Source organism: Anomaloglossus baeobatrachus, chromosome 3 (genome assembly GCF_048569485.1).
Source record: "Anomaloglossus baeobatrachus isolate aAnoBae1 chromosome 3, aAnoBae1.hap1, whole genome shotgun sequence".
NCBI classification, from domain to species: Eukaryota; Metazoa; Chordata; class Amphibia; order Anura; family Aromobatidae; genus Anomaloglossus; species Anomaloglossus baeobatrachus.
The window spans coordinates 406629444-406644195 of NC_134355.1; the positions used below are offsets into that span (position 1 = coordinate 406629444).

At 41.4% G+C, this 14752-nt stretch overlaps 1 protein-coding gene across 1 annotated transcript in view; it reads right to left on the minus strand.

The window, feature by feature from the left end:
- GFRAL (GDNF family receptor alpha like) overlaps positions 1-14752 on the minus strand; it is a 122659-nt gene that overhangs the window by 33513 nt on the left and 74394 nt on the right. Inside the window, exons 6-7 of the mRNA XM_075338450.1 lie at positions 6890-7140; positions 5517-5606 (exon numbers count right to left, since the gene is read on the minus strand). Of these exons, the coding sequence (XP_075194565.1) occupies positions 5517-5606; positions 6890-7140 (341 nt within the window). The remainder of the gene's footprint in view (positions 1-5516; positions 5607-6889; positions 7141-14752) is intronic.

A 14752-nucleotide genomic window follows, 5' to 3' on the forward strand; every position in this document is an offset into this window, starting at 1 on the left:
CGTCTGTATGCAGGGGCATTGGTGAACCTCACAATTTTGGACTGCCCTGGCAAAGGAAAATACTACAAAGACTCACTTCCTCAAAATGGGCACATTAGACTCAGAGGCATTTATGTACGTCTCTTCTCAGGGACATCGGAGTGCCACACAATGTTTTACGTAAAATCTTTCATGTATTAATCTCAAAAAGTAACATACATTAGCTCTATCTCACTATTGGGTATGTGCCCTTAACATTTCCGCCATGAAAATTCATTTTGGTGTCATTTTTGAAGGTTTTCTGGTGAGTCCGTAAAAATGGCGTAAAACGCGGACAAAATTGTTCACAGCTGTGACTTTTGAGTGATAAATGCTTCAAGGGGTCTTCCCCATGCTATTGCCATGTCATTTGAGCACTCTTCTGAGACTTTTGTGCCATTTTTAGGGTTTCTACATGCTGCCGGGGGTCATTTCAAAAAAATACTCGGGTCTCCCATAGGATAACATTGGGCTCGGTGCTCGGGCCGAGTACACGAGTATCTTGGGATGCTTGGCCCGAGCCTCGAGCACCCGAGCTTTTTAGTACTCGCTCATCACTACCTCTTAGTTCTGTTTCTTGTTTGACAATAGAAGCATTTTTTGTTGCTGAGTAAGGAATATTCTCTTCTACATACAGTAAAGTCATATTTGAGTTTTCATATTTGTGAACCGAGATCTTGTAAGAAAGATTAAAAATGTAAAACAACATTGTGGTTCGATAATAAAAAGGTGAAGAGTTTTACAATTAAATTAAATTTTGTACCAATTAAAGCTATGCTTGCAAGTTCTATTTTTTGCTCCTTTTTGTGCAGCCCAAACCTGATCTACTGACAGTGAAAAGCTGCAGCCAAATACGCAGAATTTCTTGACTTTTATGTGCATTTCCTACTGCATTTTTTGGTGCTTTTTTTCTTTTTGGCTGCGAATTTTTAGGATCATAAAGGAAGCTTGACAGTACAAGGTGTTAGCCCACCTATGGGAGATTTTATGCAAAACCATTAAACATTTTTGGAAAAAAGGGCAACATTGTTTAGGAGAAAAACCTAGCAGTAAACTAAGGGTTGACACAGTGCGTTTTTGCGCGTTTTTTGGGTGCGTTTTTGCTCAGAAAACTGCATGACTTTGCTTCCCCAGCAAAGTCTAGGAGTTTTCATTTTTGCTGTCTGCACACAGCGTTTTTTTTTTAGCTGCGTTTTTGTGGTGCCCACAAAAACACAGCATGTCAATTATTTTTGCGTTTTTCACTGCGTTTTGCACCCATTGAGTTCAATGAGATGTTCAAAAACGCAATGAAAAGCGTAAATTGCAAATATACCTGCGTTTTAGTGCGTTTCTATGACTAAAAATGCAGATATAAAAACAAGGGGTGGGCAGTAAAGTGACATGTACAGGAAGAGGATTCCTTCTCTCAGTAAATACAGAAGCGTGAATCCTCCCGGTACCGTCACCGCTGCTTCCACCTGCCGTCCTGTGCATGTCAGCTCCCGTGCGGGGCCATATCTGGGCGGGAGGTGGAGGCAGCTGCGAAAACAAAAGTGAACAGTAGAAAAAAAAATGTCATGCTCACCTGTCTGCAGACTCCCGGTGCCATGTCCTCTCCCAGCTCTTTTCCCGGTACCGCCGCTCCAGCTGTGTGCAGATGGTCGGGATACCTCCGAAATCTGCAGGACCTGGTGCTGATCACCTGATGTGGTCACCTGACGCATCAGCTGATCGTAAGTCTCGCGGTGACGCCGGCGCCCGGCCGGCTTAACCTGTCAGCTGATCCTGCCGTCAGGAGACTTCATCCCTGATTACCGGCAGCTCCTTCAGCGATCGGACGAGATCAGACTCCGCTCCAGGAGCTGCTGGTAATCAGCACATAAGTGAGTTTTTTTTTTTATTTTGCACTGATGCTTCATCTGATTGTATAAATGGCTTTTATACAATCAGCTGATGTGTGATGTGATTCAGATCCTAGAACCTGACACATCATCTGATTGCTTTGCCTTCCAGCAAAACGATCAGATGATATTGGATCCGGATTGGATGGTGCGGGACCCTTGACCCAGGATTTCTGCGGAGGGGGGTTCTTTATTTCAATAAAAATGGAGTCACTAATTGTGTTGTGTTTTATTTCCAATAAAAAAAATTTCAGTGTGTTCTGTTTTTTTTTTTTTTATCTTTACTAGAAATTCATGGTGGCCATGTCTAATATTGGCGTGACACCATGAATTTTGGGCTTAGGGCCAGCTGATAGTATAGAGCTAGCCCTAACCCCATTATTACCCAGCGAGCCACCCGTCACCAGGGCAGCTGGAAGAGTTGGATACAGCGCCAGAAGATGGCGCTTCTATGAAAACGCCATTTTCTGGGGTGGCTGCGGACTGCAATTCGCTGCGGGGGTGCCCAGAAAGCATGGGCACCCTGCACTGCGGATTCCAATCCCCAGCTGGCTAGTTGTACCTGGCTGGACTCAAAAATTGGGCGAAGCCCACGTCATTTTTTTTAATTATTTCATGAAATTCATGAAATAAAAAAAAAGGGCTTCCCTATATTTTTGGTTCCCAGCCGGGTACAAATAGGCAGCTGGGGGTTGGGGGCAGCCCGTACCTGCCTGCTGTACCTGGCTAGCATACAAAAATATGGCGAAGCCTACGTCATTTTTTTGGGGGGCAAAAAACTCCTGCATACAGTCCTGGATGGAGGATGCTGAGCCTTGTAGTTCTGCAGCTGCTATCTGCTCTCCTGCATACACTATTCGATGTAGTATGCTGAGCCTTCTAGTTTTGCTCCCCCTGCCTCTCCCTCCTGCATACAGTCCTGGATAGAGGATGCTGAGCCTTGTAGTTCTGCAGCTGCTGTCTGCTCTCCTGCATACACTATTGGATGGAGTATGCTGAGCCTTGTAGTTCTGCAGCTGTCTGCTCTCCTGCATACACTAGTGGAGAATGAAGAACATATTGAAGAAGGAAATGACATCAGACCTTTTTTTTTTTCTTTTTCAACAATTTTTAATGACATTGTTCACTGATAAAAAACGCATAAAGACGCAGTGACCGAAACGCAGCAAAACGCAGCAAAAAAACACACCAAATCGCGTCAAAACGCGTGCGTTTTTTGCCACGGGTGCATTTTTGTGCGTTTTTTGCCGCAAAAAATGCACAAAAACGCAGCGTCAAAAAAACGCAGTGTGTGAACTTAGCCTAAGGCTGCATCAGTTCATGGAAGACAGAACGGAGGAGTTGAATTTATAGGGCTTTGTTTACTCTCATATATTGGTATGGCATTCAGTTAGTAGGGCATTGTTTACTTGTGCACATCGTTTTGGCATGCTTTAGTCTAATCAGTAATTTAATAATATCAATTAGTTAAACTGTACAGAATCAGGAAAAACATCCATGGTCATGTGATAATAACAAGACATTATAATTTATACTTGGGAAAATCACAAAAATAAATGGGTTTTACATCTTTTCTTACCTACGTGTTTGTCACCATACACGTTGCAGCATTTCTGCATTTTTGCACTTACTAATTGACTTCTATGCATGAAAGAACACTGCAAAAATGTTGAAATAATTAACATGTTGCAGTTTTTAAAAAAACAGTAGTTTTCCAAATCGGTCAGAAAACAAAAAAGCAAGCGTGTGCATGAAATATCTGAAATCTCAAAGCTTTTGCTGGTACAGTAAAAAGCAACGTTTAATTTGCATTAAAAAATCTGAAAAAAAAAAAAAAAACACAGCAAAAACGCAACGTGTGAACATAGCCCAAGATCAGTTTTCAAAAGCATTGTTTGCACTTATTCAGTAGGAATATTCAAAAGTTATTTACAAGGTAAAAAAAATGGGGCCTACTCTTGCATAAATCCCTCAGGTTCATAGCTGTTATGATACAACTGTCAGACCTTTGCATTGTAACAAGAAATTATTATACATGCAAATCCATCACAGACTTTACCATAGAAAATTAACAAACAATGAAAGGTGTTATTTAATGACTAGAAGAAGAAATATTAAAAAACATGAATTTATGCAGAAAATATATTGGACAGCAGTATACCGTCTCCATGTGCAATAAATATCTCTTAAGTATTAAGGCCACTTTACACGCAACGACATCGCTAACGAGATGTCGTTGGGGGTCACAGAATTCATGATGCACATCCGGCCCTGTTAGCGACATTGTTGCGTGTGAAACGCAGGAACGACCGTTAACGATCAAAATTACTCACCATGTCGTTGATCGTTGACACGTCGTTCCAATCTCAAATATTGTTGCTGTTGCAAGACGCAGGTTGTTCGTCGTTCCTGCGGCAGCACACATCGCTATGTGTGACACCGCAGGAACAAAGAACAACATCGTACCTGCGGCCATCGGCAATGAGGAAGGAAGGAGGTGGGCAGGATGTTATGGCCGCTCATCTCCGCCCCTCCGCTTCTATTGGGCGGTTTGCTTAGTGACGCCGCTGTGACGCTGCACAAACTGCCCCCTTAGAAAGGAGGCAGTTTGCCGGCCACAGCGACGTCGCTAGGAAGGTAAGTATGTGTGACGGGTGTTAGCAATGTTGTGTGCCACGGGCAGCGATTTACCTGTGACACACAACTGACGGGGGCTGGCGCTTTTACCAGCGACATCGCTAGCGATGTTGCTGTGTGTAAAGTGGCCTTTAGGCTGATCTTTGGGTTTTTGCCATGGATTTTCAACTTGAACTAATACATGTGGTTCATGAGGTGGTTTATCCCAATTTTATAGGGATTTCCAACTGCGTTTTTGGTTGCTTTGATAAGTGACATGGATTCTAGGAGTTGTTTGATGCCATGGATAAAAAAAAAAACAATTTAAAGGGAATCTGTCACCAAGTTTTGCTACCTCATCTAAGAGCAGCATAATGTAGGAAAAGAGACTCTCATCCCAGCGTTTTGACGTGTAGCCTTCATCAGGGTTCCATGAAGGCTACACACCAACAAGCGCATTGGGTCCTAGTGCCAGTTTAGCAGGAAGAGATGTTTACAAGTATTTTAATCTTTAACCTCTAGTTACAACTTCTCTTCTACCTCCAGTTTGGCTGTATTGTTTACTACCCCTCTACCTCATCTGCTTGTCACTGCTACAAATGCTGAATCAGAATCAAGCTCTGACTCCCCGGACCACTTTATGCTACCCATGGGCTTCTAGCTCTGATAAGGCAAGGCCCAGGATGGTACTGTGCAAGCCTATGAAAGGTACTGGCGTCAGAGCCACAATTTTGCTGATTCCAAACAGAAATGAATTACAAGAAAATCTGAACATTGATTAATGTGGAATTCTGTAAAAAATTTGTAAAATTCAGATACACACGAATATATTCACTCATCTGTACTAGTCACTGGGCCATAAAGAGAAACAGACCCTAATCTTATTGCCAAAAACCAAAAATATCCTTTCCATGCTTCATAATAGTTCAGTAGAATATTGGCAAAATCTCCATTTACAGATAAAAGATGTAATCTGCCACAAATTATTTCATAACTCACCTGCATGAAATGTATGCGGACTTGTGCTTATAATTTGCTCCCCTTGTGAATCACTGTAAGATGCATGAATGTTTATTGCAGAAAGTCCTTCTGTAAAAAGAGATTAGATAAAACTATAAGTATAGAGTCTCTATGGTGGCTACATTCTACTGCAGCTGGACATACAATTATATAAAAAAATAACAGATATCTATATTATATAATATTATATAAAAACTGTCTATTACAAAGAAGACTGTCTTTATTAAAATATACTGGACTTCACAACTCACAGCTTAGCAATAGAGATAACAAGATAAAGCCTGAAAACACAAAACAAATATTATAGATACTGTGTTTGGAAAGACAGCAGTGAAAAACAGCTACAATCTGTTTTGTTTACCAATAGGAAAATATATTGAGGTCACTTTGACATTACTAAGGCTGTATTAGTCCTATAAGGCCGGGGCCACATGGGGCACTACAGTAGTGCGATCCTCGCATGACACTTGGCTCACGCTGGCAGTATAGCAGAGCTGAATGTCATGTGTGTCACTGCGACTGAGGTCCGATCATGCGATAGGACCTCAGCTTCGGGGGGGCGGGCCAGCTCTGAGGAGGGGCGGGCCAGCGCTGGGCAGGAGAGGGAGTGATTTTTCTCCCTCTCTCCTCTGTAGCCGGCTATTGCCATTCTCGCTCTGCACTCGCAGTACACCGGTGTAAGGCGAGTGCAGTGCAATCTTTCTCTCGCCCCATAGATTTGAATGGGTGCGAGAGAAAGAGTCTTGCATTACAGTGGCAGCATGCTGCGATTGTTTTCTCGATCCGATTGGGGCCGAGAAAATAATTGCTCATGTGCGCTGACACAGGCTAATATTGGTCCGAGTGGAATGCGATGTTTTATTGCATTCCACTTGGTCCGATTTTCATGCCGTGTGGCTTAGGCCTAACGCTTGGAAGGGATTAGATATAATCATAGAAGACCATAAAGTGTCATATATATCATGTTTAAGGCCAATTGGAGGCTTTGCAATATTTACAATTTGCAGTATATCTATACTCAATTAATTGAATTTTTGCGAAAAATTTGTCAAAGATGACAGCTGGCATTATATTCTAAAGAGACAAAATACATTGATTATTAATTACAAATAAGATATTGGGATGTTATGTAAATTTATTGCATCCTAAATCATTATTATTTTATATTCCCTCCATTAATATAGGCTATTGCTTTTTCTTTTCTTTTTTTTGCTACAGAAAAGTTCATGTTTACTCTTCTATTGAAACAAGTGTTAACTTTTGCATTATATTTTAGGATTAATTACACTCAATATTGGCAATGCATGCTCTGTGCTAAGAAATTCTTCAAAGCAATCTGCTTTTCAACTTACTTAAACAGGATTTGCTTTGTAACACGTGAGAGAACAATTCACACAAATGGTGATCCTCATAGTTAAGTCCACGGTTACACGTGCATGGGATTTGAAGCTTTGTCCCAAGCGTACGGATGTAGGCAGCACGGCATTCATCACTTCCAGAACAAGTCATTTCATCTTTGTGCAATCCAAGCAAACAGCTCTTATTATTGAGACATCTGCTTACAGGTTCCCAACATTTTGATTGATATATCCCATATCGTTCTCTGTAACAAAATATATTACATTCAAAACCATGCTGATAAAGCAATCTGATCAAAGCTGCTGAAAGCAAAAATGTGTTGTTTGATGTATTTCTTCACCTAAATGTAATTGGTAAAACCTATTTAAAAAATATCTTACCATATTATTTTATCATATCGGAAATGTTAACAGAGTTCCGGTAAGACATTTAAAAATATCTTCATATTTATTAGCATTCTTAAAAATAAGAAGCAAAAAATATAAACAAAAGACATTCATTTTTCATGATCTCACATTATATATTTTTTCTGTAAATAGTTGAAACTAAAACTTAGATTCTTTTACTTCATTTGGCTTATATATGGCCAGCTTAATCTACATTGGTATATAGACATTTTTAGCATTCATATCAGTTTCTGTCTTCAGTTGGGTTGATTATCTAGCACATTTTCTCAATAAGGCCAATTGCTTAGGGATTCAATTGATCTATTAGTATGTTTTTTTCTGAAATATGGAAGGAAACTTACACAAAGCACAGAGAACGTAAATTTCTTGCAGATGTTGCCCTTTGTCAAATTTGAACATAGAACTAGAGATGAGCAGACATTTTGAAATTGGAATTTGCCTAATTTTCACCAAAAATTAAATTTACAGTGGTTCCATTTGCAGGAATATCAATGTAAGTACTGGAAGGTATGATATGTCTCAAACAGAGCCATGTTCTCAGTATCTAAAAAGTGACAAAAAAAGAGCACAAAATGGCATCACCCAAGCAATAAATATTGTAGATAGTATTGTATTGCTTGCCTGGCTGGCTTGTGCCAGGAATAAATCCTATGTAGGCATAGATACCAGCTACTGCTGGAGTAAAACCAGCTGTAAATGTAATAGTGGAATACGCGGATAATTCTGCTGCGCCTCTGGTCAACAAGATATCTAACAGAGAAGAAGAGTTCAGCGTTGAAGAAACACCTCAGGAAGAAAACCCAATGAGTGCACAAAAAGTGATACTAGGGTTTAAATAATCCAAAAACTGGAGAGAAAGGACATAAACACATCCCATAAAGGTGTGTACAGACAAATGTCATTGTTCTAAGATGGTGTTCAATAAAGCAAGGTGAAAATAAGAACCAAGACTAAACATTGTCATATAATGAAACAAAAAGAAAAAAAGAAAAAGTTGCACTCACCATAGCATGCGACCAATTACTTTATTCCATGAAGAAACATGAAATCACTGCAGGTCGGGAAGTGGATGCACACCGCACAGAGGACGATGGCCATTTTGTGCCTGGGCGCTTCAACAGATCCTGGATTAAGTAATTTTTTGCATGCTATAGTGAGTGCCACACTTTCTTTCTTTCTCTAGATTCGAATGTATTCTGGACTGTCCTCAGGTAGAGTGAGCACCACCGCTGCAATTGATAGGTTATGTGCGCACTAGGCGTTTTTTTCACGCTGCGTTTTTATGTGCGTTTTTGTCTAAAAAACGCACCCGCGGCTAAAAAAACACGCGGCAAAAACGCATGCGTTTTTGCCGCGATTTGGTGCGTTTTTTGCTGCGTTTTTGCTCACTGCGTTTTTAATCAGTGCACAATGCCATTAAAGATTGTTGATGAAAAAAAAAAAAAAAAAAAAGGTCTGATGTCATTTCCTTCTTCAAAATGTTCATTGTATGCAGGAGAGCAGACAGCAGCTGCAGAACTACAAGTCTCAGCATCCTCCATTCACTAGTGTATGCAGGAGAGCAGACAGCAGCTGTAGAACTACAAGTCTCAGCATCCTCCATTCACTAGTGTATGCAGGAGAGCAGACAGCAGCTGCAGAACTACAAGTCTCAGCATCCTCCATTCACTAGTGTATGCAGGAGAGCAGACAGCAGCTGCAGAACTACAAGTCTCAGCATCCTCCATTCACTAGTGTATGCAGGAGAGCAGACAGCAGCTGCAGAACTACAAGGCTCAGCATCCTCCTTCCAGGACTGTATGCAGTTTTTTGCCCAAAAAGAAAAAAAAATGACATGGGCTTCGCCATATTTTTGTATGCTAGCCGGGTACAGCAGGCAGATACGGGCTGCCCCCAACCCCCAGCTGCCTATTTGTACCCGGCTGGGAACCAAAAATATAGAGAAGCCCTTTTTTTTTAATTATTTCATGAAATAATTAAAAAAAAAAAATGACGTGGGCTTCGCCTAATTTTTGAGTCCAGCCGGGTACAACTAGGCAGCTGGGGATTGGAATCCACAGTGCAGGGTGCCCATGCTTTCTGGGCACCCCCACTGCGAATTGCAGTCCGCAGCCACCCCAGAAAATGGCGCTTTCATAGAAGCGCCATCTTCTGGCGCTGTATCCAACTCTTCTAGCTGCCCTGATGCCGGGTGGCTAGCTAGGTAATAATGGAGTTAGGGCTAGCTGTATATTATCAGCTAGCCCTAAGCCCGAAATTCATGGTGTCACGCCAATATTAGGCATGGCCACCATGAATTTCTAGTAATGATAAAAAAAAAACACAACACACAGAAAAATATTTTTATTAGAAATAAAACACAACACAATTAGTGACTCCATCTTTATTGAAATAAACCCCCCTCCGCAGTAATCCTGGGTCAGGGTCCCGCGCCGTCCAATCAGGATCCAATATCATCTGATCGGTTTGCTGGAAGGCAAAGCGATCAGATGATGTGTCAGGATCAAGTGCCTGAATCCCATCACACATCAGCTGATTGTATAAAAGCCGATTATACAATCAGCTGATGCATCAGTAGAAAAAAAAAAAAAAATAATACTCACTTATGTGCTGTGCTGATGACCGGCAGCTCCTGGAGCGATCGATTGGACAGGAGTCTGATCCTATACGATCGCTGCCGGAGCTGCCGGTAATCAGCTGATGAAGTCCCCTGACGGCAGGATCAGCTGATAGCCGGCCGGCGCGAAAAAGCCGGCGACACCGCGATCAGCTGATGCGTCAGGTGACTGCATCAGGTGATCAGCGCCAGGTCCTGCAAGCAAGGTCCTGCCCCGGGGAGACTGCACACAGCCAGAGCGGCGGGACCGGGAGGAGCTGGGAGCGGGCATGGCACCGGGACCCTGCGGACAGGTGAGTATATGACATTTTTTTTTTTCTACTGTTCACTTTGGTTTTCGCCGCTGCCTCCACCTCCCGCCCAGACATGGCACCGCACGGAGCTGACATGCACAGGACGGGAGGTGGAAGCAGCGGTGACGGTACCGGGAGGATTCACGCTTCTGTGTTTACCAACAGAAGGAATCCTCTTCCTGTACACGTCACTGTAGTACCCACCCCTTGCGTTTATAGCTGCGTTTTTAGTCATAGAAACGCGGCTATATGCGTTATTCATTGCGTTTTTAACATCTCATTGAATTCAATGAGTGAAAAACGCAGTGGAAAACGCAGAAATAATTGACATGCTGCGTTTTTGTGGTCACCACAAAAACGCAGCTAAAAAAAAACGCTGTGTGAGGACAGCACTTCTGAAAACCCATTGACATTGCTGGGGAAGCAATGTCACTGCGTTTTCAGCACAAAAACGCGGTAAAAAACGCCGCTAAAAACGCGGCAAAAACGCCTAGTGCGCACATAGCCATATACATTTTTTGGGGATTGCTACACCTGTCTGCTCCACCAGCAACCACAAATACCGCTGGTGCAGGATTGTTCTCTTTGTTATAAACATTGTCATATAATCTCAAAAACTATAAGTGGTAGTAGAAAGATATTGAGATGGTAACATAGGTGTATTAAAAGAGAGTTAATTAAGAAAATGGAAAGTATTCTAAAAGGAAAAATGTGAACAAAAACTAAAACCAAGAATCAATAATCCTGCAACCTTATCTATAGCTGACAGAGCGCTGACGTCAAAGGAAGGTGCCACTTGCCTCTGATTGGCCAGCATGCTGCCTTTGAGTAGCGTCTGACAGAGGAAATACCTCTGTCGTCACTATGGTTACCGAATACACGTAGTTCGTCGCTACAGGATGTGTATCAGGTACTATAGCGACCGATGCCGGAACTTCCGCTGACAGAGCGCTGATGTCAAAGGCAGGTGCCACTTGCCTCTGATTGGCCAGCGCGCTGCCTTTGAGTTGCGTCTGACAGAGGAAGTTCCTCCCTCGTCTCTATGGTTACCCGATACATGTAGTTAGCCGCTACAGGATGTGTATCGGGTAACCATAGCGACCGATGCTGGAACTTCCTACCTCTGTCAGACGCTACTCAAAGGCAGCTTGCTGGCCAATCAGAGGCAAGCGGCTCCTGCCTTTGACATCAGCTCTCTGGCAGCAGACGTCCCGGCATCGGTCGCTATGGTTACCCGATACACATCTTGTACCGGAGAACTGCAAGTCCCAGGAGGCCAGCGATGAAACAGAAGGTAAGGTGAGCATAATATGTGTGTGTGCATGTATGTTTGTGTATGTTTGTCTGTGTTTGTGCATGTGTGGAATGGCACAATAGGGGACAAGGATGGGACATTTAACAAGTTGTGGAAGGAATTGTTTGCATTGCAATGATTTCCTATGGGAAATCTTGCTTTGCTAAACGAGTAACTTGGTTAACAAGCACACTCCCAGAACGGATTGTTTTCGTTAACCAAAGTTCCACTGTATTAACATTGAATGACAGTATTACTGTGAAAAGCCTGTTAATGCTTTTGGTGATCGAACTGTTATCGAACATAACCTTGAACTGTCGAACTTGAAGCTAAGTGTTCGCATTCGTCGAACGATTTGAACATCGCCAAAAACAGGTAGAACTTGAGATTGGCGAACAGTTCGATTCGAACACCGCTCATCTCTACTGATTTATCAATGAGTTAAATGACAATATCTGGGAGATTTCATTTAATATCCATTTTATATCAGAATAACTGAATAGCTACCAGAAGATTTCTTTTTCTCTTTAAAGTTGGTTCAAAGATCTACATACATTTTAAAAGTGGATACTACATCAAAGGGCAATAGAACATCCCCTATAACCAGTATCAGATAATTAGATAGAACTGTAGTAATAATTGTGATTATCTACAACAAGCTGGTATACTTAGCGACCAATTTAAAGAGAAAAACGATCCTTCACATCTTATGAAAGGAGCCTTTAAAAGCTCAAATAAACTCACTGTAGAGCAGTGCTTTCAAAATATAAAGTGGAAAAAAATGTGCAGTACAAGCTCAATTTATTAAACTTTTTCAATCAGGGAGATCTGTAATATCCTTTCAAAACATAATCATAATTTCACGATCCTGTATTAGGGTTAATTTCTGGACAACCCAATTTAATATTCCACCGAGCACCTAGATAAGAAACATAGTTGCACATAGTCACCTTAATAAGAATCTGACTCCCATTGATAAGGGACAGGCTACTCCACAGATTGGGGGTTTATGTTGCAATATCAAGAAATGTATGTGCTTCAATGCTAGAACTAATCAAACCATATATTTCTCCTCTACTGCTACTGGTCAAACTGGTGAAACCTTTGCCCTTACTAGCCATTTCGTCAAACCAGTTACTTGGTATATCTCATTGATTGCATTTGTCATCTTCAGTAGATGACTACATAGAGTGCTCATCTCCCATGTGGCGACTATTCTACACTTTTTTGCACCACGGACTGACACAACATTGTACTTTAATTCATGTGAAGGAATTAAATCTATCAAAATCACTCCAATTGAACACAAATCTCCTAATCAAATGGAAACCATGAAATGGAGGGAAATCTATTGTATATTTAGATTGCAAACTCTAAAATCTCTCAGTCTCAATGAGATTACTGGTATCTTTTCTAATGATTTTTCTATATACTATACTTATATACTATTCATATTCAAAAGTTTCAATGTTACTCTGTAGAACATTTCCATCTCCTAAGTGTAATTGTATCCTTAAAATTTACGAGTTCATGTGTTTAGAGTCACTGCTGAAAGGGTGCCAACACTTTTGGCCATGACTGTATTTGGGTTTGGTTTATGTTGATTCAGGCATAACTGTGGTACATGGATATATTCCCTTACAGTAAGTTCCACTCTCATAATGATGTGTGACTAATTTTTATCTATTTATTCATTAAAAATATAGCTTAATTTTAATGTAACATTCCTTTAACAAATACATATATGTCCCTTAAAAGCTTGTTATGAGCATAACTATGCTACATACTTCATAGTAATTTTATGTTTTATTACACGTACATTTACAAAACCATTTTAAGATCAATGTGATTTTTTTTCTCATTTGTAATATAGAGTGGGCAAAATAATTATTTGATACACTGCCGATTTTGCAAGTTTTCCCAACTACAAAGGCTATGTGCGCACGTGTGCGCTCTACACCGCACACAAAAGGTCCGCTTCAAAGCGCAGCTGAAAAGCTCCGTTCTGAAGCGCATGGTGCCGGCAGATTCGTGCGCTCTGCATGCTGCCTCTCCCTAAAGATAGCATGCAAAGCGCACGAAAGAAGTGACATGTCACTTCTTAGAACGCACGCTTCGGGCAGCAGCCGAATTGCTGCGTTCTAATACGCCACGTGTGCACATCTCATGCACAATCTTCATAGATTGTGCTGGGGACGCAGGACGCATGCAGTTGCGCTGCAGTGCAATACGCAGCGTAACTGCATGCAAATACGCAACGTGCGCACATAGCCAAAGAATGGCGAGGGCTGTAATTTTTATTGTTGTTATACTTCAACTGTGACAGAAAAAAAAAATCCAGAAAATCACACTGTATGATTTTTAAATAATGAATTTACATTTTATTGCAGGGACATGGCGTATGACGTGCATAGCATGTCATTCGGCATTAAAGGGTTAATAACACACTACAGTAACAAACATTTTAGGCTACTTATATTGAAAAAAACAGTCCAAAAAATATCCACTTTGGGGACAGATAGCTGCCTTGCTGGGGTTTACACACAGGCAGTGCACATGGAAGAAGATGAGACTTTTTTTTAAAAGTGATGGTGCTACGTACATTCATGTCCCAAAAGAAACCACCTGCAACAGGCTATTATATAGGGGTGGCAAGTATGGGGCTAATATTGGCTATTACAACAAGGAAGTGTGCAAAAGAGTGGTTTTTTTTTTTACAACATGTACATTTTGCGATGCAGAAAGCTGTTTAAACTTCTGGATTAAGGTGATTTTCTTTAGTTTTTTAAAACAATTGAAATTATGGCTTACTGTTCCACAATCTAAGAAGCACATTTTCTGTGATTCACAAATGTTAGTTTCAGGATTTCTGTTCAGTAGCAAAATAAGGACAGAAAGACATTGTAACATCGTTGTCCCTGTGCTAACGCGTTGCCACCTCCCGACAGGGATGCCAACATGATCATCACCACGACTTCACTGCTTCTGTCTGGTCTGGGGCGCTCCCTTGGTTCTGAGTTACTAAGTACCAGAACTTGTCCTCTTATGGTTCTTAAGTGCACACACATGCGCTCCCTTTATCCTAATGGGACACTGCTCGCACACCCTAAAAGGTACTCAGCCTATGACTGAAAGTCTCAGTTTATTAAAACCCTTTAGCCTGTAGGAATTAGGTTCCTAATGTGCTTTTTCCAGCCAGTACACCAGTTTGCTGTCTGGCTTACCATACTGACTTTGTCTGTGAA